This window comes from Ischnura elegans, chromosome 12 (genome assembly GCF_921293095.1).
Source record: "Ischnura elegans chromosome 12, ioIscEleg1.1, whole genome shotgun sequence".
Lineage (NCBI taxonomy): Eukaryota > Metazoa > Arthropoda > Insecta > Odonata > Coenagrionidae > Ischnura > Ischnura elegans.
Window position 1 is genome coordinate 45,311,341 of NC_060257.1, and position 21,616 is coordinate 45,332,956.

A 21,616-nucleotide genomic window follows, 5' to 3' on the forward strand; every position below is an offset into this window, starting at 1 on the left:
ATAATAGTTGATATTTCATTATAAGGGTTTAACAATGTTATCCTCCTGATAAAAACTATCAATCCGAAAAATATTTTCGTGACTTGATTATTCAGCAGTTAAGTATAATTATTTATTCTGTTTATTTTTTCGACGAAGATAGTAGAAGTAGTATTTAAATTTAGGGTGCATCGACGGCTTGGTCATTTCGTACCATTACTATTTCATTTAATTCCAAAACTTAAATGAAAAGAAAGACACTAAACATGTTGACATAGTAAAATGAGTAAGCATAATTAAATTTTATTAAAAATACTAATTTCCTTGTGGAACCGAAATGTAATATTTAAGGATGATTCTCATGCATTTGCACACCTAAAAACTACTTTATCTTCCCGATCAGTGTTATTAATGAGAATTTTTTCGATTTTAATATTGTCAGTTATTTGTCACGTAAACCGCCGTTGAAATTCAGACATTCTTTCCCTACTAATTCTTAATAATATTAACCTTATTTTAATAACATATAATATATAATACTAACATCATTATAATCTTCAATATCGTGCACAATATTTTCGCGACTGATACTGTTCCAAAATTGTTTTCTCTGTTTTTTGGATAATTTGAAAATCTTGACTTAGAATTACGGCTTCATTTTTTAAATGTTGTTATTATAAGGTGACCGGATGAATTGTAATTTTAATTTTTAAAATCGTTTATTAATTTGTCGATCAGTTTAACTGAAAATAATATGAAATGGAGCAACAGATATTAACCGCCTGGAACCAGTTTCAGACATGCCTGAACCACATTCTCATTCAGTCATCAATCAGAGTTAATATTTTATTATTCCCCTGTCAAATGTCATCTACTTAAAAAGATGATGATAGATTACAGAGAAGACCTTGATGAGATGGAATTAGACGTATCTCAAAATATATTGTCCTTGGGCCAATCTGATTTTTTCTTATCAGTGGTCTATCGGCTTACAAATTGATTTGATTGCTTTTATTAAGTGCATTACATAACCAGAGGAAATAAACTGATACATTCCCCGTGAATTGCAGGAAACGATTCATCCGCCAGTAAAACTATGAAAACATAAAAAGATAATGCTCTTTAGAGACTTTAAAGTAGAACGTTCTCGTTCATAAATGTGTTATTTTCGTCGATTGTAATAGAGTTTTTATATGAAAGAGAGCCGTATTTTTCCGTTTTTTGTGCGATTGCATACCTATCGAGCTATTTGCGGCAAGATATCGATAATCCAAAACCCTTCGCTGTTAAGTTGATGACGTCAAGAGATTATACCGAGCGAGTCACTACTTCCCGGCCTACTAATATCCTCCTCGCATGCTTCGTTGCTGTTAAAGGCCGTATCACACTAGCGACTGCGGCCGGCGCTGCGGCTGCGACCGCGACTGCGACTGGCCCGTCGACCAATCAGAGCGAGGCAGTCGCAGTCGCAGCCAATCAGAGAGCTCCATTTCAATCTCGCGCGCTTGCGGCAGACGTGTTTGTTTGTTTTGGTTACCGTAGCGAGGGAAGTTCAAGAAGGTTATAAGATAACGCTGAGATAATTTCGGATTTTTAAAGTGAAGATGGAAGCCCAGTATATTGGATATTGCACCCGAGTACACAGGTGAATGAAAATGAAGTACGTTTTAACATATTTTAGGAACATTTTCAACAATTGCTGCTCTCTATCTATTCTTTGGGCTTTCGTAAACAAACAAGCCACAAGCAGAAACGTTCATACGTGCGCATGCGCGATCGTGGCGTCGGCCGCAATGTGTGATGGGGTGCAGTCGCAGCCGCAGCCGCAGTCGCGGTCGCAGCGGCTGTCGCAGTCGCTAGTGTGATACAGCCTTAACACTCTGTTAAGAAGAAGACAACCGTTTCGCCGTTTTCACAGTTTTTCTCTAACTATTCTTTACTCTTTCGACCGTAGAAGTTAAACGATTACGTTTTATAACACCGTTTAATGATTCATTGTTGTAGTCAAATAAGCTATGAGTAAAACGATATATTACACGACTATACCAAGCTTCAGCAGAATTTCATACAAATGCTTAAAGTTCAGCTTTCTATCGTTGTGGTGAGTTGTTATCCCAGGGAATGTACATGAGCCAGTACAATGACGTCACCCTCTCAGTGGAAGTGGGTGTCAAATTTCCAGTTTTGTTACTTTAAACGGTTTACATTTATGAGAGATTCGCAGAATGTGAATTTTTTCGTCATTTACATTAATCTAAATTTAATATGGTTAGTAAATAATTTCATATTTATAATTGCAATTACATTTTTGAAAATATCAAATGATATCGAGGTGATTTGTTGATGTATACTATCCCAGAACAAATGTTGACACAGAGTCCAAACGGCAATTAATTTCATCATCAATAATCTTTAAAAAAACAATTTTATGCATTTCCTATAAATATTTTAATTTAAGTAATTCCATTTTATATTTTACTTTTGTTCTTACTTTTGAATTTCAAGCTATTGATTTGAATAAAATGATCTCTCTCTACTGAAACGGTCCGAGTAGTCGATTTTTGGACATTTTTCAGTCTCCATGTATTGGTTCAAAAAATTCCCCGGATCAATTTTTTCCGAAAAATGACATAAAAATTCATATTTTACATAGCGTGAGCCAAAATAGTTGAAAGATTTCATTGAACTATTCATAGGCGGATCTAGGAGGGGCACGGGGGCACGTGCCCTCCCCCCCAGAACCTTAAAAAAGTATCCAAGATTTTTAATACGGTCCCGTTATAATTGCGTTCGTTTTGTATTACGGGGTATACTTGTGCCCCCACCAGAACAAAATCCCGGATGTGGCCTTGCTTGTGCCCCCCCAGAAAGAAATACTGGATCCTCCCCTGGAACTATCTATAAGAATATGAAAGATATATAAATTCACTTGCTTTTGTTGATTTTAGCTCACTGTGCGACGTCCATTTCATATACTTTTCAACAGGGATGGCGATCGAAACTAAACGAAAGTCAAAACCAGTAAAATTTCAATATTTACGTTCCTAGGAACGAAATGTAGAAACGAAACGAAATGGATTTAAACCCGAGGAGCTAAACTCAGTGTCGAAACGATATCGGAGTCAAACTACTTTGGGTCGAAACTTAACTAAAACACTGTGGCGAAACGAAACGCAGATAATGTTTCGCACCGGAGGGACCACGCGTTTCACCTTCGGACGGTTTAGTTTCGACACACACACCGAGTTGCTGCGAAGTATGGTTGAATGAAGGAGAGGTTCGGCATACCGCCATTAGATGCATGGGCACTCATATGTATACCACTAATAGGAGAACGGTAACGCAAACCGGCCATTCGATTTTTAGCTCAATGTTTTAACCTCTCTACATGCATGTCATACGTAATGGGTCGAAACCAGTGGCATAACTACGGGGGGGATTGTGAGGATACATCCCCCCTCCCCAAGCCTCAGAGAAATTAAAAAAAATATTTAAAACCATTGTCTAGTTTTGATTCTAGCGATTCGATCGATGGATTTTTCTTCCTCATAGGGAAATCCACTAGGATCGCTAGAACATTAATTGCTTACGCTTGGTTTCGATAATAGTAGGGCCCCCTTCGCTTCTATAGCGTTGGGGTGTTTTTTCCCTCGTCCCCTCCCTTCCGCACCTATCCCTTCCCAGAGGCGTCGGCGGGCTCCCATCGCGGCGGCGCCTCTATCCTTTTTCCTTCCCTTCCTTCCCCTCCCCGGGTGTCTGGGCGTATAAGCCACTGGCTTGGTTCCCGGCCCCGGTGCGTTGTATCCTTCGTAGGGTTCACCTAGAACCCTCAAACTCTCTCTGTCTAGTTTTGACATATCTGCACCTGCACGAAGTTAAATTGCCAAAATGACGAAAAATGTATTTCCAGGCAGGTAATTTTAAAAAATTTTTTCCCGAAAATTAAAAAAAAAAATTCCCCCATTGCATGCAGAGGTCGCCACCCCAGGCCATCCCATCCCCTCCCCTCCAAAGTATATTCCTAGTTACTCCACCGGTCGAAAATATTCCCTCTTTCCTATGGGATCGAAACTTAACTATGAGCAGCGGAGTTTCGATTAATTTAGTTCCGTTACTGTGAATAAAGTTTTGTCCCGGGTCGAAACTAAACTCTTTGGGGATTTTAATTTCGTGCGGGAACGAAACTAAACCTAGGCCTCGTATTTTCGTTTCGCTCCGGGTCGGAACGAAAAATTTTCGTTTCGTTTCACTTGCCATCCCTGCATTGCAATGCTTGGAATCACCGTCAGTCATCCGTTTTCACGCAGCAATCCCGTCAACCTTATCACCCACGAATGCACGGGGAGACGTTGATACGTACTTATCGTCAACGGACGAAACAATGGGCGCTGGAATACTCGTGACCTATTGAAGCGAAAGTGTGACTCTTATCACATTTGGACGTTTCTCAGTAGGTTTTTCACACCCCCTTCCTTCGTGGGTGTTTTCCGACGGAGGGTTTTTTTCGAAAAGGATATTGATGGCCAAGCTCTAACAACACGTATCTCAAAATTTTGCCGGCCTGATTTAATACTGTTAATAAAAGAATAAAATTCAAGCAAAAAAAAACAACTCTTAGTTTGAAAATGTATGCTTCTTTTTTAGTTTTATGTATTTTGGATTTTAATTTCAATTAAAATTATATACAATAAAAAAATAAATCGTTTTGTTGATCTCCTGAAAAGTTGCTATTTTTGAGATACGTGTTGTTAGAACTTAGCCATCGATATGCTTATCAAATTCCTTCGTTTTTTTCCAGAAAATTTGTATATCTCCTCCCAAATCATGTAACTATCTTTTGCTATTTCAGTACATTGTCATAATTTCTACCAAATTTATTCTCCTTATCAAAATATTATTGTAGTTAATTAATCAATTTTATCTTTTTATTAATATTTGTCTTCATTTAAAACTTTAATGAATAATGCTTATTGACTTGAAATTTTTTGTATATACGTATGTAGTACTCCCTCAATAAATAGGGGTTTGGCAGAATAAAGACTTATTAGCCTTAATATCGGCCCAATGCTGGCGTTTTGTCAATGCTATCATTAACACGCATAAAATTACATCGCTATATGCTTTAAGAAAAACAAACTCATGCTAAGTTATTCGTGTACTATTTTCATTTCTAAAAATACTTTGAGTTCTACAACATATATTTGTAAAGGTTGTGATAGGTTTTTCATGGAAAATTTTGCGAGCCACCCCCCATCGAAACTGTAATCATAAAAAAATTAACTAACAAGCATTTTATTTGCTATTTTTTTCCATTTCCCATATGATACTGAAGAGGGCGTTCGATTTTAGTCCCTCCCTTTGGTACTATGCTGCCGCTTTTAACTTTCTTGTTTATATTTACTCTAAGTCCTTACTCATAGTTACCGCTTTAGGACCACGCAACCATTTTTGAGTTATTATTATCACAGCCACAGCATAGATTTACATACTACCCCGCAAGCTGCCTTAATAGGCGTGTGACAGGGGGTGTTAGGAAACGAGCTGTTTGTACATAAATAGGAAGTGCTCTAACGAAATTACGCCTAGAATTTATTGAATCTTTTAACGTGCCGAGGAAACACGAATTCCCATACCTTTTTTTCGCTCGGCAAAATACATTCGGAAAAATATCTGTTAAGTTATCGTTCCTTCAGACTAATGGCGTAACTATGGCTTGACTTGACTTGACTAGGGTTTTTGTTTTACCTGGCACCAGATTAAACCACGATCCGGTCCACTCTTCCCCCGGGCCTGGGATTTTACAGGAGAAGGTAATTTAAAAGCATTGTATTGGCACTCATGCTAGTCCATTATATTTATAAATGAGTCCGGTTAGATTGTATGCCAGGATTTTAAGTCAAGTCCGGAGGCTGCGGTTGTTGAAAAACTACCATCTTCCACCGATGTAATTCCCTGGGGGGATGAGGGGGATAGATCCCCCCCAAAGCCTCGGAGAAATAAAAATAATATTTTAAACTATTGTCTAGTTTTGACATATAATTACTGCATTTACTCAAAGTGAAATTTTCAGTGCCAAAATGATGTAAAATGTATTTCCAGGCATGTCATTTTTTCTTTAAATTTTCCTGGATTTTTTTTTAACTTTTCCATGTTGCTCGGAGGGGGGGCCTCACCCCCAAACCCTCGCATCCCCCCAAAGCATATTCCTAATTACGCCACTGCTTCAGACCTGGAAATGTAGTGGAATTCTAATATGATGTTCTCTGTGTCTGTCTTAAAGGTATCCATTCTCAATTGTTCAAGCAATCTAAGCCTAGCGCGCAGCCTCCAAGATAAAATAAATATACCATGGTGATTTCTATGCCAATAGCATTAAATATGCCTTTCGTGGGCAGCCTTAGGGATAAGGTTAGCAGGACATCCGAAATTCGTTCATCTTATAGGTAAGTGAGATTTATTCATAAATAATGCAGGCCAATAAATTATAAATTTTCCCTTACTCAATATATCTAAATACCATTGGGCCTACGACAGCGTCTACGAGCAGGTTTTGCCTGACTATTGGAATCTATTTTTCCTTAATAACAAGGGTTGTACAATTAAAAATAATAAAATCATTTTCTTCTTCCCTATCAAAATTTTCTGTGAATGCAAAGAAAGAGTAAGAAATGAAATTTTCTACCACTGCAGGAAAACCGGTTATATTTGGCTATAATTTGGAAATAGATTTCAAAGCGAAAGAAGGTTGACGTTTGATATTCAGGCTCTTGAAACTCACGTGGTGGTGATGATTCAAAACAAACGGAGTGAGTAACTTCGATGATGATGCTAGAAATGCAGGAAACCTTGCCCTATTATACTCTCGCTTATCAAATGGGTACATGTGACCGATTAAATCTCACTCGCTGCTGCGTCTTATCAGTGCTGACAATGAAAATTGTGGTTTCCCTGCAAATATTGACTCAAGTGTAAAATTTGACATGGCAACGCTTTTTTTATGTTACGTAAATGTTTATCGTATACTCACGAATACTAAAAAAGAAGATCCTCGAGTCGGCCTTTAAATGTGTTGTCACCTACCGCGCGTTAAAACGGGTTTACAAAAGTCGCTACTCGTGTCGCTGACGGTCAAAGTGATCTTAGTTTCACGGGGAAATAAAATATAATTAGGGGTGTTAACCAAACTTTATACACATGATGGTGTGGTTCATCAAGTTAATAACTTTCCCATGCTATTAATCGCAATTACAAACATTATGCAGCAAAATACACTAGAATATCGGATAGCGACCACAATCCGTTCCAGAAAGCTGGTCGTTATCCGAAATGTTTGCTATACGACACAATTTTCCCCATAAAAATAAAGGAAATACGAATAATTGGTTCCTAGCTCCTATTGACTCACTATAATATGAAAGTTATTGGCTATTTAGGTATTTTATTACATTTTATTACATGTAGACTTACTATTGTAGACAATATTACTTTGTATCCATTTGGGATCACACAGCACCGAACACAAACATGGCCTTTACACATCTGTTCGCTAATCGCAATTTTGTTCGCTATCCGAGGAAAATTTTTAGCGAAATTTTTGGCCGTTATCCGAATTGTTCGTTAATAGAGGCGTTCGCTAACCGAGGTTTCACTGTATTGGAAAAAAAGTGAATCGCATTGCGCAAATCACCGCGCCGCGGACATTTTTGAAAGCCGATTAAAATGCGACCGAAGTGGTAACAGAAATCAGCCTTCTATGGGATGGAATTAGCCCTCATCATTGCAATCCTCTTGCGGATACTAATGAAAGTGTGTCAATACGAAACGAGGGATGCCTACGTAAAGTGGTCCATCAGAGGCACACACGCCGTTGTTTACCATGCGTGGTGTGACTGGGGGGGAACCGAAGTTAATAAGGAATGAAATTTAAATTGATGGCGTCTTTGTCCTTATCCAGAGAATCTGATTAAATTCATTCAATCTACTTCCGTGTTATAGTCAGTGACCCATGGGAGGTAGTGGTGGAAAAGTGGATTTCGATTAAAATCGGAAATCAAGTTTCAACAGTCAGATATCAAAGAAATGTACGTAGTCTAGATAGGTTAGGTGGTGTTTTTAGGGAGAATTTGTTGCATTTTACGTCTTTTGTGGCAATTAATTCCTCAGAATGGTTTCTTGTCCCCGTATTGGATTTAAAAATTTGCCACCAACATGGAGAACTAGTCCATGCCGCGAAGTTGACGCCGCCGAGTCTTCGGGAAATATAGCTATGAAAATCGCAGAGTACTACGCACTATGATTACTCACAGTACTGCGCCACTGCATGATGTGTCATCGACCGATAGCCGTTCTTTCATTAATCGCACTTCGGTCAAGAGGTGGAATACGATTGTTTTTGTTAAATCTGAATGATAGATAGCACAGCAGAACACATCTGATACAGATCATTTTTGATGCGCAGTATTAGGAGATGGAATGCTAGGAATCGAAAAAATTCAGACGATCCGTTCCATTGTTTTCATGCAATAAGTTTTGTAGTTCCCTTGTGAGTCTCTTGTGACTCCGTGAAAGTTCATTGTCGGCTTGTTCATGATTTTTTCTGAAATAAGGAGTGTAATTAAGGATATCTCTATAAAAACTTTTTGCTCGGGTGAATTTTCGATTTTTGAAAGCCCAGAATGCATCCTTTTTATCAAAATACTTAATTGCAATTACCTCCTACAATAGAATTGTAAAATCGATAATCGATAAAAAATACACTTACGCTTGTAATGAATTTACATTTGTAGTAAGGGCCCAATTAGAAAACAGTTAAACACCATTGGTTTCGGAAATGTGCAACTTGGTGATTACAACTTTGTTCACATTTTGAGGTCATAGCTAAACCAAAACCTTATTATCGTCCAAATCGCATTATTTGTGGTGTTGGTTTTTAAAGGTATTTTGTGTAGGAAATATTGAACAGAAGAATCGTAAGATGGCTTTAAAATACATATTTGTTATCATTCCAAGAAGCCATCATCTGCACGATGACGAGGAAAAGATTCCTCTGAGGAATTCCTTCTTCCAGTGGAAGAGTTTTAATGATCTAGCGCCTTCTCAAGGCCATGCGGAAAAACCTCATGCGGGCAAGTGCCTATTACTTTGACTCCAAGCGCGATAAGGCTTCCTCGAGCATTTTCATTAATACGTATCATCATTGAATCTCCTTACATTTCTAGTTTACTTTACTCAACATTTATCTTTTCGGTCACGTTGTTTTTCAGTCTTTTTATGCCGAATTGTGGTAAACCTATGCTTTTTAGCGTTTCAAACACTTCGTTTTATTCATATTAGCGAGAAAAAGTATTTAATCCATTAGGTATTATGCTTATTTTGTTTGCTTATTTTGCTTCGGCATTTGAATGTTCAGCCACTTTTTGGGGCACATAAAAATAAAAGTTATACTGATAGTTCAGAAAAGCTTTAAAAATGAGAACATGCGGATGAAGAAAAATGATTTTAATGGCATATGTCCTGGTAATATTGTCTGTATTTGATATCCTACCATACCTACCTACTTATAGTACAGCATACATTATGTCAAATTAACTTTCTTGAAAAAGAAAATGCTACGGTTGCAGACTAAGTAGTAAGTAGATTGGGTTCATTGACAAAATAGTCGTCCAAACATTAAAAATATTCATGATGAGCCATGAAGGGCATGCCTTGAATATAAGGGCGTTTTACGCCTCATGAGCAGGGCTACACTTGCTCGATTTAATTAAGTTGAGTAAATATGTTGGTATGACAGTGAATTCGCGACTTGATAAAATAATTTGAATAATCATTATGCAAATATAAGGAAATACAAAATATAATAAGAAAATGATCATATTGACTACCAAGACTTTATCTAAATAATCAGAGATAACTTGTAAAACAAATAAATTAATCTCACAATAACGTAATTATAATGCGATAGGTGAGAGTTCTTTGTGTCTCAGACTCAGACTGAAGGTCAACTAGAAAAATTATCAGGTCGCTCTTGCATTATAAGTTTTCCCACAGAAACTCCTTCTAACTATTGAAGCTATATTTTTATCTATTGAAGCATTACAGGACAATTATCGCTCAGGTGACCAAAAATGTTTCTTCTGACGGTCAGTTTTTTTATTTTCTTCAGAAAACGAAGTTAATAAGCATTACCTCCATCGAGCTGTTTCCGCTAACGTGCATTCAACGTTTATCCAGTGGATTTGAAGGATAGCTGCAGGCAAATATCCTCCATAATCCCGTAAGAATAAGCATGCCTTTTTAATTAGTGACTTTATTGTAAGTTTGTGGGACAGATGTTTCACCCTCCACGGCAAAATAATATTTTTTAAATATTTGCTTTTATTTTCAGTTTTTTTTTTCGTTTGGGTGAATCAATATTTTGCTTTTTCAATATGAAAATGAAATGTTGCCAAAAATCCCATATTGGTTTATTTCAAATAAAATTATGATAGGTCCAGGCAAATCCTCATGTATGCGTATAAAGTTAAATCTTGGAAATTCAAAGTATTTGCGCATTTAATTGAATTGATCGAGTTATCTGTGATTTTTTTCTGGATTTAAATGACTTACCTTATGATTCTCAGTTTAAACGTTCACCTTAGCCACAATTATGTATACAGGGTGCAACAGGAGGATTCTGCAAGACTTCAGGAGTTGATAGGAGAGACAATTTTAAGGAAACAGCAATAGTTGCACCCATACATAAAAGAGGTCTAAAAAATACATAAAAGAGATCATAAAAGAAGAGGGCGTACCCAGGATCAAAATAGGGGGGGCAAGCCATGGTTGTTCAAGTTTTAGGTAAGATTTAAGCATAGAAAAGGTGAATGAAACCAACATTTTAAGGAAACTGTAACAGCTCTTTATTAGTTTTTAAAATAAGTTGCTTGAAAAAATAATATTTCCTTAAAGACATTTGCGTTTTTTCTTCTAGGGGGGGCAGCTGCCCCCTCCTGCACCTCGCTGGGTACGCCCATGGTCCAAAGCATGCTTCTATAAACTATAGACCGATTTCTGTTCCGTCAACTTTCTCAAAAAATATTCGATAAGATGATGTTTAATCGTATTGTAAATTACTTACAACATTATCATCACATGAAATCAAATTAACACTGCTTCCGTGTAGGCCAATCAGCTACTTCAGATGAATTCCAGTTGACTCAAAGCATTTCTCAGTAAAAAATCAAGCACCAGAAGGTCATTGGTATCTTTTATAACTTAAGTGAAGCATTCGATAACATCGACCATTCTACGAATTCTATATTAACTCATTAATTCCATTTCTTCATAGGCGTTCGACGTAACAATTGAGAGGACCTGGATCCGTTTGACTACCCAATCCGCGCACGTGATCTACACGTGCTTCCGGTGGTGCGACTTTTCCCGCGCTAACCCCATAGCGTGGATTTTGATGGAAAAGTCCTGCCGGGATTGATCGAAATGTCTAAGGACACGGCGCAGGAAACGCCAAGAGCGTCCGAAACCATCATGGTCGTCCGAGTACGTACCGATAATCAAGAGGTGGACGCAGAGCTTCCTTCAAAGACTTCACTCGATTCAGATAAAAGAGGTAAGTGATGAAAAATTATTATCTTATTTCCTTGTATTTGTAATATTTCGAAGCCTGTCTCGTGAACGGTGGTGAAATACACATGAATTGAAGGCGAACGATGTCGGCGATTAACCCTTTCACTGCTGTGAACGTATCTTGTACGTTCGCACGGCAGACTGTTGTGAACGTACTTTTTCATCTTCCTTGCCGTGCACTTTCGCAAAAGCACTTCGAAGGGTGGTCAAGTTCGTCGAGGAAAGGGTCCCTAATCCAGGACCCTTTCCTCGACGAGCTCACACACGCAGGACCGTCTCATCGACCCTACCAGCCTCTAGGGGGCCTCCCTCCCGAAAAGTGACCGCTCTGACTGCAATTTGAAAATCAATCAATCAATCAATCAATCCGATCATCAAAAAATGATTGTTTTCATCGCACTCCTGCCAATCAAGCAATCAAGTACGTCTTTAAACCGTGTTTCTGCGATGAATAATAACGATTTTGTTAACTTTGCTAAAAACGTGGCTGCGGACCACCGGAAAATGGCCTTTTTAACAAAGTTTACGAAATCGTTATTTTTCATCGCAGAAGCACGGTTGAAAGACGTACTTGATTGCTTGATTGGCAGAAGTGCGATGTAAACAATCATTTTTTGATAATCGGATTGATTGATTGATTTTCAAATTGCAGTCAGAGCGGTCACTTCTCGGGAGGGAGGCTGGTAGGGTCGATGAGACGGTCCTGCGTGGGTGACCTCGTCGAGGATAGGGTCCTGGATTAGGGACCCTTTGTAGGGTGTACCACGCCAATTATTGAAGTACCTGCTCCATGGGCCCACGAAACGCATTTCAACCTTTTCGCCGCATGTGAGGAGAAGGTTTTCGGAGATTGAACAGCAGCGAAAGGGTTAATCGAACGACGGACCTTTGGCTCTCTGGGCCACTGCGCAGACTACCACGCTATCCAAATTTTTAAATAGCGCAAACTACTACGCTATCCAAATTTTTAGACTTCGCGGTCTACCAATGATGGCAACGTGAGGAAGAAAGTACTTCAATTATGTCGCAACCGGTTGAAAGCCTTAAGCAATTAAATAACGAGACGAACAAGAGTTAAAAACTGGATAGCGTAGTAGTCTTTGCATTGGTCCGGGAAGCCAAGAGTCCCTGGTTCGATTCAAGGGAATCTTTTCTCATGGAAATCCATGTTAACTTTTATTGAGCAATTCTTTATTCGTCATCCATTTCGAAAGTTTTTGAGGTGCTGGTCTAAAACCTATAATCTCCATAAAAACTTCACTTCAAAACTTCAAATGTAATCTCCATGCTGCTACTGAGCTATCTGTGTGCAATCAGACTCAAATATTCCATTGGAAAAAAAGTTGATAGTGAGTCGAAGCTGAGATGAAACTTGAAAAATAAAGTGAAACGCTGGCTGGCAAGTTTTTCTTATATTTTGAGCGAAACCTCTAAAACTGCAGAACTTTTTATTGACAATGAAGAATATGGGATTAATTGGGAAAAAATTAAATAAGGATGCGTTGGACTTAGTCTTTTGTCTTAGCTTACGTTTTGGTGATCTTCTCATAGAAACATTTTTGTTCTTCGAAAAAATTACTTGAAGGGGTCAGTATTTATACTTATGCTGATAAGGTCTCAACCACGGCTCAACACAATCAGATATTTATTATTAAAAAAGTGGTTTGTATTCTCTATATATACGGTTAGAGTAGTTAAGAAATGGAATCATAGCCATGATAATAGGAGCTCAGAAAAAAATTGAAAAACGTTGATATCAATTATGTGCGTGAAAAACTCAACTGTTATTGCTGTAAAAAAAGCTTACTGCTTAGTGCATTGGCAATATTTGGTATTTCAAGCAAAACCACTCTGACATCAAATGGCGATGAGATTTTAAATGTATGAGAACGTGAAAATCTCGAAAAGGAGGAAACATTTTATTGCGTTTTCCATACTGTAAATCGTTCCCAAGTCACCTATTCGTTGCTTATTCCAGCATCTTTTAGGTTACGACCAGCTATTTCCCTGACGTGAGGCAGTAATGCTATAATTTTCACACCGTTCACGCGAAGTTGGCACATTCTCAATTTTCCTTCCAACAGTTGATGACCTCACATTAAATGCCTACAGCATTCTTAAAGAACATCATTCATTATTGTATTCAAGGTGAATTGAAAGTCAGTCAGAAAGTCAAGGTGGGGAGACGCGTATCGTAGCGTGACATCTTTCCTTTCCATGAAGCGTTTCCTAATGAGACAGTTTTAGGATTATTTCCTCGTAATTTTACACAATACTCACGCCACAGATTTCGTTTATCTTTATAATGGTTACCAGTGGCGCAGCGAAGGGGGGGTTTTGGGGGATTTACCCCCCCCCCCCAGAGCTCAGAGAAATTTTAAAGTTTAATCCATTTTACTTATCTGGGTCAGTATTACTCATAGAATAAAGATAGGATTTATCACATATCCCTCAGAAAGCCGTAAAACTCGCCATTTTGAACTATTATTCTTCAAAAATTTCTGGGGGAGGGCCCCCGCAACTCCTGCTTACCCTGGTAGTTATGCAATACCGTCACACCCGTTAGTATTAGTTGCGCCTAAAACCCCCCCCTGGCCTTAATTCCTAGCTGCTCCCCTGATGGTCACAACTGATAAAGAAGTGGAATATGAGACACTTTGAGGGATTATTTTTTCGTAGTTTCACTAAGCACGAACGGCTGTTGTTTCTATTTATCATGGCCACAACTACGAGAAAGTATGAGGGAGTAATCACAAGGAGGTTAGAATGTCTGGAGGTGCTGTTTCCGAGTTAAGGCCGGGACACAATGAACGCTAACGTGAGACGCGAGCCGTTGACGGGAATCGGTAAAGATATGGCGGAAGGGGAAGCTTATGGAAGGGACACAACCACCGTTTACGGAGAGTACGTAAACGCGAGAGATGGGCTACTTTCATCTCTACCCGTGTCCCGTACATGGAAAGCCAATCACAGCGATACAGCATTGTTGGCGCCCATTGCTGAATACAGCAGTTGTTGTTGTCGTGTGCAACGTGAGCTGAAGAGAATTCAGTTAAGGTAAGCCATTACTCAATTTAATTTACGTGCATACTATCCTCGTCGATTTCGAACATTCTTCAAAACTCTTCCTACACACAAACGAAAAGACTGAAGACCACAAACAAAACCACTGCGCGGGCGTTAGTCAATTTTCTTTCCGGCCACGGGAACGTCAATTGTGACCGCACGGTGGTGTTCCCCGTCTCACGTTCTCCCGGATCCCGTATACCGTCTCACGTTAGCGTTGATTGTGTCCTAGCCTTTATTAGCGCGGTCAAAGGTTTCGCCATCTCAGTTTGACAGAGTCAAGGTGTTTGAAAGTCAGGAGAGAAGCCTTTCTTAATGTAAGACTGAGGCTTACACGGGGAGTACCTAAAGTGTCACCTCCAGATCTCATTGAAATATTGCTAGGTACTTTCCGTCGCTAATATCTCGAAAAATATTGAGCTTTGGCGGCTGACATAAAAACTACACCTCATGAGTATCCATTTCTTATCGCCTAGCAAAATTTAAACGAAATGAGGTGGTGAAATTTGAGGGACTTTCCATGTTACACGCAAAAAAAGATGCATGTGAAGCAAATAAATTGCATCATTTATTTCAGATTATGTATTTAAAAAATCCCAAACAAACCTGGAAATTAATTATCTTATTTCAATTTGTGCAAACAACTGCTTTCATTCTCCGCGAAAAAATGCGAGATTTTGTTCAAAACCGAGAGAGACCCAGAAAATATGTACTCAAGAGTTCATCATAGTAATTTCTAAGCGTAAAAACAGGCAGAGCGCGACTTCAAATGCACAAATTGAATTGTGAATACACTACTGAAATGTCTCTGATGCCTAGTAACACATATTATTGTGTGATATTGAAGTGAATTTTTGTAAGTTCACGAGGTGAAGATAGCAAAGTTGGAAGTTTGGGAAACGACCAAAATTCTCTCATCATTTCTAAAAACATACGTTTAAAGGCGTGACATAAATCAGCTCGTCAGCGTGTATAGATCAAAATCATAACTTTGGTAAAAGGGGCAAATGCATTTAGGGAAAGATTAGATAATTTTTGATAAGGAGACCCCGTTATATTTTACATTTAAAATAACCGTGGGATATAATAAAATAAGGAAGTGAGATAGTTCTATCAATTGGATAAGAGTAATTACGATAGCCGTAAACAGCTTGATAGCAGCAGATAGGCTGTGTACGCTAAGAACTTTCTATATTTTCTTCCGTCTCAATAAATGCACAGCATAACATAGACAATATTTCATAAAGATCGCATCATAAATAGCGGAAGAAAAATGTCGATTGAAATCGATTTTTCGAGCAATCTATTATTGATCGAAACGATGAGATCAGCTTTTCAGCAAATAACGAAATTTGAACCAAAAGATCGACCAATCGAAAAAATATCGTAGGTTCTTTATTTAAAAAAAAGTTTGTTCGAAAATTATATTATTCATTCGAAAAGCAATCAAAATATATATTTAAGTAGAATAAAAAAATCTACACAGATGCATAAATTATTAGTAGTAAAATTTTACAAATGCACGTATATTAAAGTTATGGTATCACCGCTTGAATCCGTGCGGCTTCCCTAATTTTTTGTAACAATAGTTCAACTGAATAAGATGCTTTCTCGAGGATTGAGAGCGTGACTTTCCAATTTTACTGGCCTTAGAGAAAAGTCTTTTACATGAGAGGAATGATGTCAGCATAGGCCGGTAGCGACGCTGCTGAGATCAAATGAAATGATTGGAGCGAAATTCGAAGATCTCGACTCCCTCGAAAGACTCGATCTCGACTTCCTAGATCTTTGACTTTTTAAACTCGATTTTCTGTTTTAACCGAAATTGACTGTTCCGTCCACGAATATTACAAAAGAGGATCCTAAAGTCTGCCTCTAAATGTGTTGTCAAGCACCGCGCATTTTAATGGGTTTACAAAAGTCGCCACTCACGTCGCGTCGCTGACGAAAAAATTGATCCGAGTTTCTCGGGGAAATAAGGTATAATTACGGGTGTCAACAGAAATGTACATTCATGATGATGTGATTTATCAAATTCATAACTTTTCAATGCTATTCCTCGCAATTGCAACCTCCATATTGCTTAATATTTGAAAAAAGTGGAACGCATTGCACTCATCACCGCGCCGCGGACATTTTTGAAAGCTGATTCAAATACGACCGAAGTGGCAACAAAAATCAGCCTTCTATGGGATGGAATTGGTCCTCCAACATGCAGTCCCTCTGTTTCCATCACTATTCATTAAGAGTAACTGCAGTAACGAAACATTTCCGATGCGTAATTTTGTATTTTTGATGCGGCGATTTGCACATCTGTCAACATTTGCATGCTGATGTGTAATGGTGCATTATTGATGGCCCGATTTAGCACACCTATCAACATATAGAAGTTAATAGACAGTATAATGATTGATAGTAATTATTAGACATACGGGTGTATGCTGCATACTGCTCTTGGAGGTCATTTTCCCAATAATAAATGACCAACAGTGGTTCGCGAAACTTTGGCCCAAATATCCTGGAGATCACGCGTATCCACCGTTACGGATAGTCGAATTGGTCGATAGGCGAATTTGGGGGGAGGGGATACGTACCCCCCCAGACGCTTAAAAAATATACGAATTTAATACAAGAACATATGAACATATACAATTTTTAATACAAGTAATAAAATGTTTTATACTTTAATTTAATATTAATATTTACGTATTAATGACTTTTATCTTGAAATTAAGAGTATATTTCGTAGAGTAATTATTGCATGTAGTTTTTTATCCCAAATATGAGAAGACCGTTTGACTGTAAGGCCCAGGTGACCCCCCTGAAAAATCCTGGATTTGCCCTTGTATACGTCTAATTGTCATCATGAACTCCATCGTCTTTAAGTTTCAATCATGAAATTTGAAAGTAATGTTTATGTGATATATTCCGTTTAAGGATGCTGTGGCTGGTTTGGTCATCGTCACGTGATCACCATTTTCTCCTTCCTATCCATCTCACTTGGATATGCACAGAGAGTGAATCTATCCATCGCGATCGTCGCCATGACGGACAGAAATTCAACACTCGAATCAGAGTCTCCGGTAAGTTGCACAATCTTTTTTACACTCTTTTTCGTAAATCGCTTCGTTTGTTGGTCCGTTTCGTCAATGGAATCTTTTCATCGATTTTTATCCCACTTCCCATTGTCGAATCGGCTTGAAATTTTACACAATTGCTTGGTTCTTCAGATAATACGATATTCAGTAATTAGACATTTGATTTTTTTCCATTACGCTCTAATTAATAAACTACATTCATTTCTATACGGAAAAATAATGTTAAATTTTCTCAAAAGATGGCGTTTTTTTTTTTTTTTAATTTTTTGGCAGAAACTTTTTTTGAAAAGCTATGGCTTAACCGTTGACGCGATTCACCGCTAAAAAGCAGAAAAATAAAGTACAAAAGATTTAAAAATACGCTTGTTCTTAAAAAAAGTATGCAGTATATAATTATACAATAAAAGTAAAAAAATATGCTTTTCATCACTCGGGGAATTAAGTGTGGGTGTGGATTAGATTTAGATATTAAACGTTAAGTGCTGGTCATTACTCACCTATGAGGCTTTACTACACTCATCCATGTGCATGAAAGAGGATGTCTGTTTGTATGTCCGCTATGCATTTCAATACGGCTGCACAGATTGCAAACAAAGTCAGTATGTAGGTGCATATCATGCTCCCAAAGCTCTTAGTGCTACTTTAGATTGTGTATGACGTGTCATTTTATCATAACAGTTTGTTACGTCACGTCTTAAGTCTGTTGGACATCCTGCCGGGTAGGCTCACCTCTTGACACGCTCTAAGTGAAAACATAACTCAATGGATTCTGCTCTTAACTATTGGTGCAAAGTTTTTGCTGGGGTATGCGTTCACTCAATGTTTTTGGTCTATGCAAGTACAAACACATAGCGACAAATGCTGTGGAGGGGGGTGTAAGGTGATCCTGTGCGTGGTATACGGAAATAGCTTTTTCCATTGTTTTGTTACATGTGTATACAATCCAGTATACTATCGCCTATAGGGGATACATAAAAAACTCGAGCTAGGGTACAAAAGATATCTTGAGCTACCTTTACTTTTGTAGTTATGACAAATAATTTTGCCACACACAAAGTTTAAAAAAGTTGTATTTAAACTGATAATATGCATATATTCTGACAATGCCGTCTTATGGTATGAAAATGTTACAGTTTCCATTTTGCAATGTTAGGCAATGCAGGCGGTCCTACAAGGGGGGGGGGTGCACCCTCCCCCCATTCGTATCTGCCACTGATACCATCGTCATACCTGCTTTTTTCCTTTATCTTAACCCTTTTACTGCCAGCCCATTTCAGGTGGGATGTACAAAGACTGCCAAGACTATTTTCCGGAATTAGCAACATTTCAGATTTAAAAATTTTTCAGCTACTTAATTTTATTTAATGCGTCTAGATTTGTTTTCCCAATTCTTAAGATGTAAATATATCTTATAACCATAGGTAGATAATGGGGGTTTGAATAAATTACAGCCGTTGAAAAGGCCACAAACACGAAAAAAAGGTGAAATAATTCGGGCCGATAAGTCGGCCCCTGGCAGTTTTCGCTCAACCAGCGAGGGCTGATATATCGGCCCAGTGGCAATTAAAGGGTTAAAATCTGGCCATGTGAGTATGAATGCCAAGTTCCCCACCTCTATGGGTACTATCTTTCCCAAGCAATGCCATGTGGCCTGCTAGTTTCTGGTAAACCTTATCAGAAGCAGTGGTGGGTACACATGGGCATATGGGGGGTGCGCAGCCCCCCTCCCCTTGCGAGGCCGTCTGCACTGCCTAGCATTGCAGAACACAATTGTAACTTTTTTTTATCATAACACGGCATTGTCTTGTATATGTGTATTTTCAGTTTAACAGTTTAATTAAACTTTCTTAAACTTTGTATGCCATGAGGATAAAAGCAAAGGTAGCTCAAAATATCTTTTGCACCCCCCCATGAGTCTTCTCTGTATCTGTTACTGATCAGAACCCACGCTATATTATTCGGGCGATGAAAAGCTTATTTCTTACTATTTATTGCAATTTATACTAATTTTTTGAAAAAGCGTATTTTTTTAGTCTCTTTTTTTAATTTCGTTTACCTATGAATTTCGTTGAATAAAGCTTAATTTTGAAAGTTCCGATGCTTTATTTACAGCATGGATAGGATATTTCCTACTGTACCCATTTGAAAGAAATTGTTTCATATCACCAGTGGATAAACCGTCATTTCAAATCAGGAAATAATGCTTCTGCATTCAGTGTAAATTCAGTAAGGCGAATGTCTAAAATCGGTTTTGCAGGTATTCTTTTGTGCTATATTGGGTTGTGGCCGAAATTCTTAAGAGGGTTGGGCTGAAAAACAAAGTACATCTCACATTTATGAGTAGGCTCTTCAATTTGTACAGTAGATTCCGGTTAATTGGGACATATCGGGACTTGTGCACTTTGCCCCAATTAGGCGAACTCTCTTGTATATTGGCATAAAAAACTTTGAAATGGCAGAAAGAAGACTAAAGAACGTTTATAATGCAGCCTAAGTTAATTAAACCATTACTGTGATTAATAAATCGAGTTTAGTTAAATTATTATAATTTTAAGAATTATAACAATATAGTTAAAAATATTTTTCACAGCCTCTGGCGACGCCGAATGTCTTTTACTTAGTCCTATTAGAGAAAAGTCCTATCCTCTTGCAGATAGTGTAACAACAAGAGCTTTCAGACTAGGGCAAGAATAGGAACATTTGTGAAAAATAAGAGTAAATCAAAGGAGGAAAATAAAAAATAGTATTCTGAAAACAAAAAAGTTTAATTTTGTCGCAAGTACAGAGTCTATGTCGCCGACTTATGGCCTAATGAAGCGGCATGTTGTCCCAATAGGGTAGTTTCCTTCATCAAAGAAAACGAAAGGCATTGATTGCGATTCGTTGCCCACCATTAGTGTATTCATAATACACAAATTATTTGGTTTTTGAAATACCGGTTTAGACGAATGGCAATTGTCAAATTTTATCCTCATTTGAAAAAGGCCAGATTGGCGCCCATGCGATTCCACTCCACGTGACGTCACAGGGACCTAGTTTCTACACGAGAGGATAGGAGTTATACATCGTCTGAGGTTACCAATGCATGCATGAGGCACAGAGCTCAGGGAAACATGTCTTAATAATCACCTACTAAAACTGGCTTAGGTCGGAAAGTTTTCTTCGTTTGATAAGGTATTAATAAACCTTTTTTAAGCCAAGCGCTACCATTCAGCAAGGTACTCAGCTACCCGCTGGCAGCCTGCGGCGTATCAGCGCTAAGCCTCGCCTCAAGGTCACCTCACCGGGCGGGAGGGGGAACCAGAAATACGACGTACGGAGATATTTCCCGGCATTCATACTTGAGCGTCGCGTTTTCGCGCGCTTGAAAATTTTCACTTTTCATTTAATCGCGAAAAATAGATATTGTCATTTAAAAATCTAAAAGCGTGAAATACGTACTCCAGGAGTAATAATCTTTCGATTAAGGCAATAAAAAAATAATAGGAAACCACCCTATTAAGCGGAGAATACTTAGGGATATTCCTCTATCGGGTTCTGTTCTTCTAGATCTGCCCCAATTAAGCGGCTGCCCCAAGTAACCGGTGGACCCATTAAACGGAATCTACTGTACTTCATCAGCTTTTGAAAAAGAAGATTTGTATTCTTCGAATAAGTGGGAAAATTGCTGTCTCTCCTCAAGGCTGGAATGGTCAATTTAGTAATAGAGTGTACCGAGAGCAACAATTTAATATCATGACTGGCATTGGTAATATGATTGGATGTCTATCACTAAACATCTTGGCCATTGCTATATCTCTAATAATCTGCTCCAAGATATGTACAAATTTTATATTTTTGTCATGTTAAGT

The 21,616-nt window shown here is 38.2% G+C and overlaps 1 protein-coding gene across 1 annotated transcript in view; it reads left to right on the plus strand.

The window, feature by feature from the left end:
* LOC124169310 (putative inorganic phosphate cotransporter) overlaps window positions 1-21,616 on the plus strand; it is an 81,818-nt gene that overhangs the window by 35,805 nt on the left and 24,397 nt on the right. Inside the window, exons 2-3 of the mRNA XM_046547891.1 lie at window positions 11,306-11,584; window positions 17,605-17,750. Of these exons, the coding sequence (XP_046403847.1) occupies window positions 11,455-11,584; window positions 17,605-17,750 (276 nt within the window). The 5' untranslated portion in view covers window positions 11,306-11,454. The remainder of the gene's footprint in view (window positions 1-11,305; window positions 11,585-17,604; window positions 17,751-21,616) is intronic.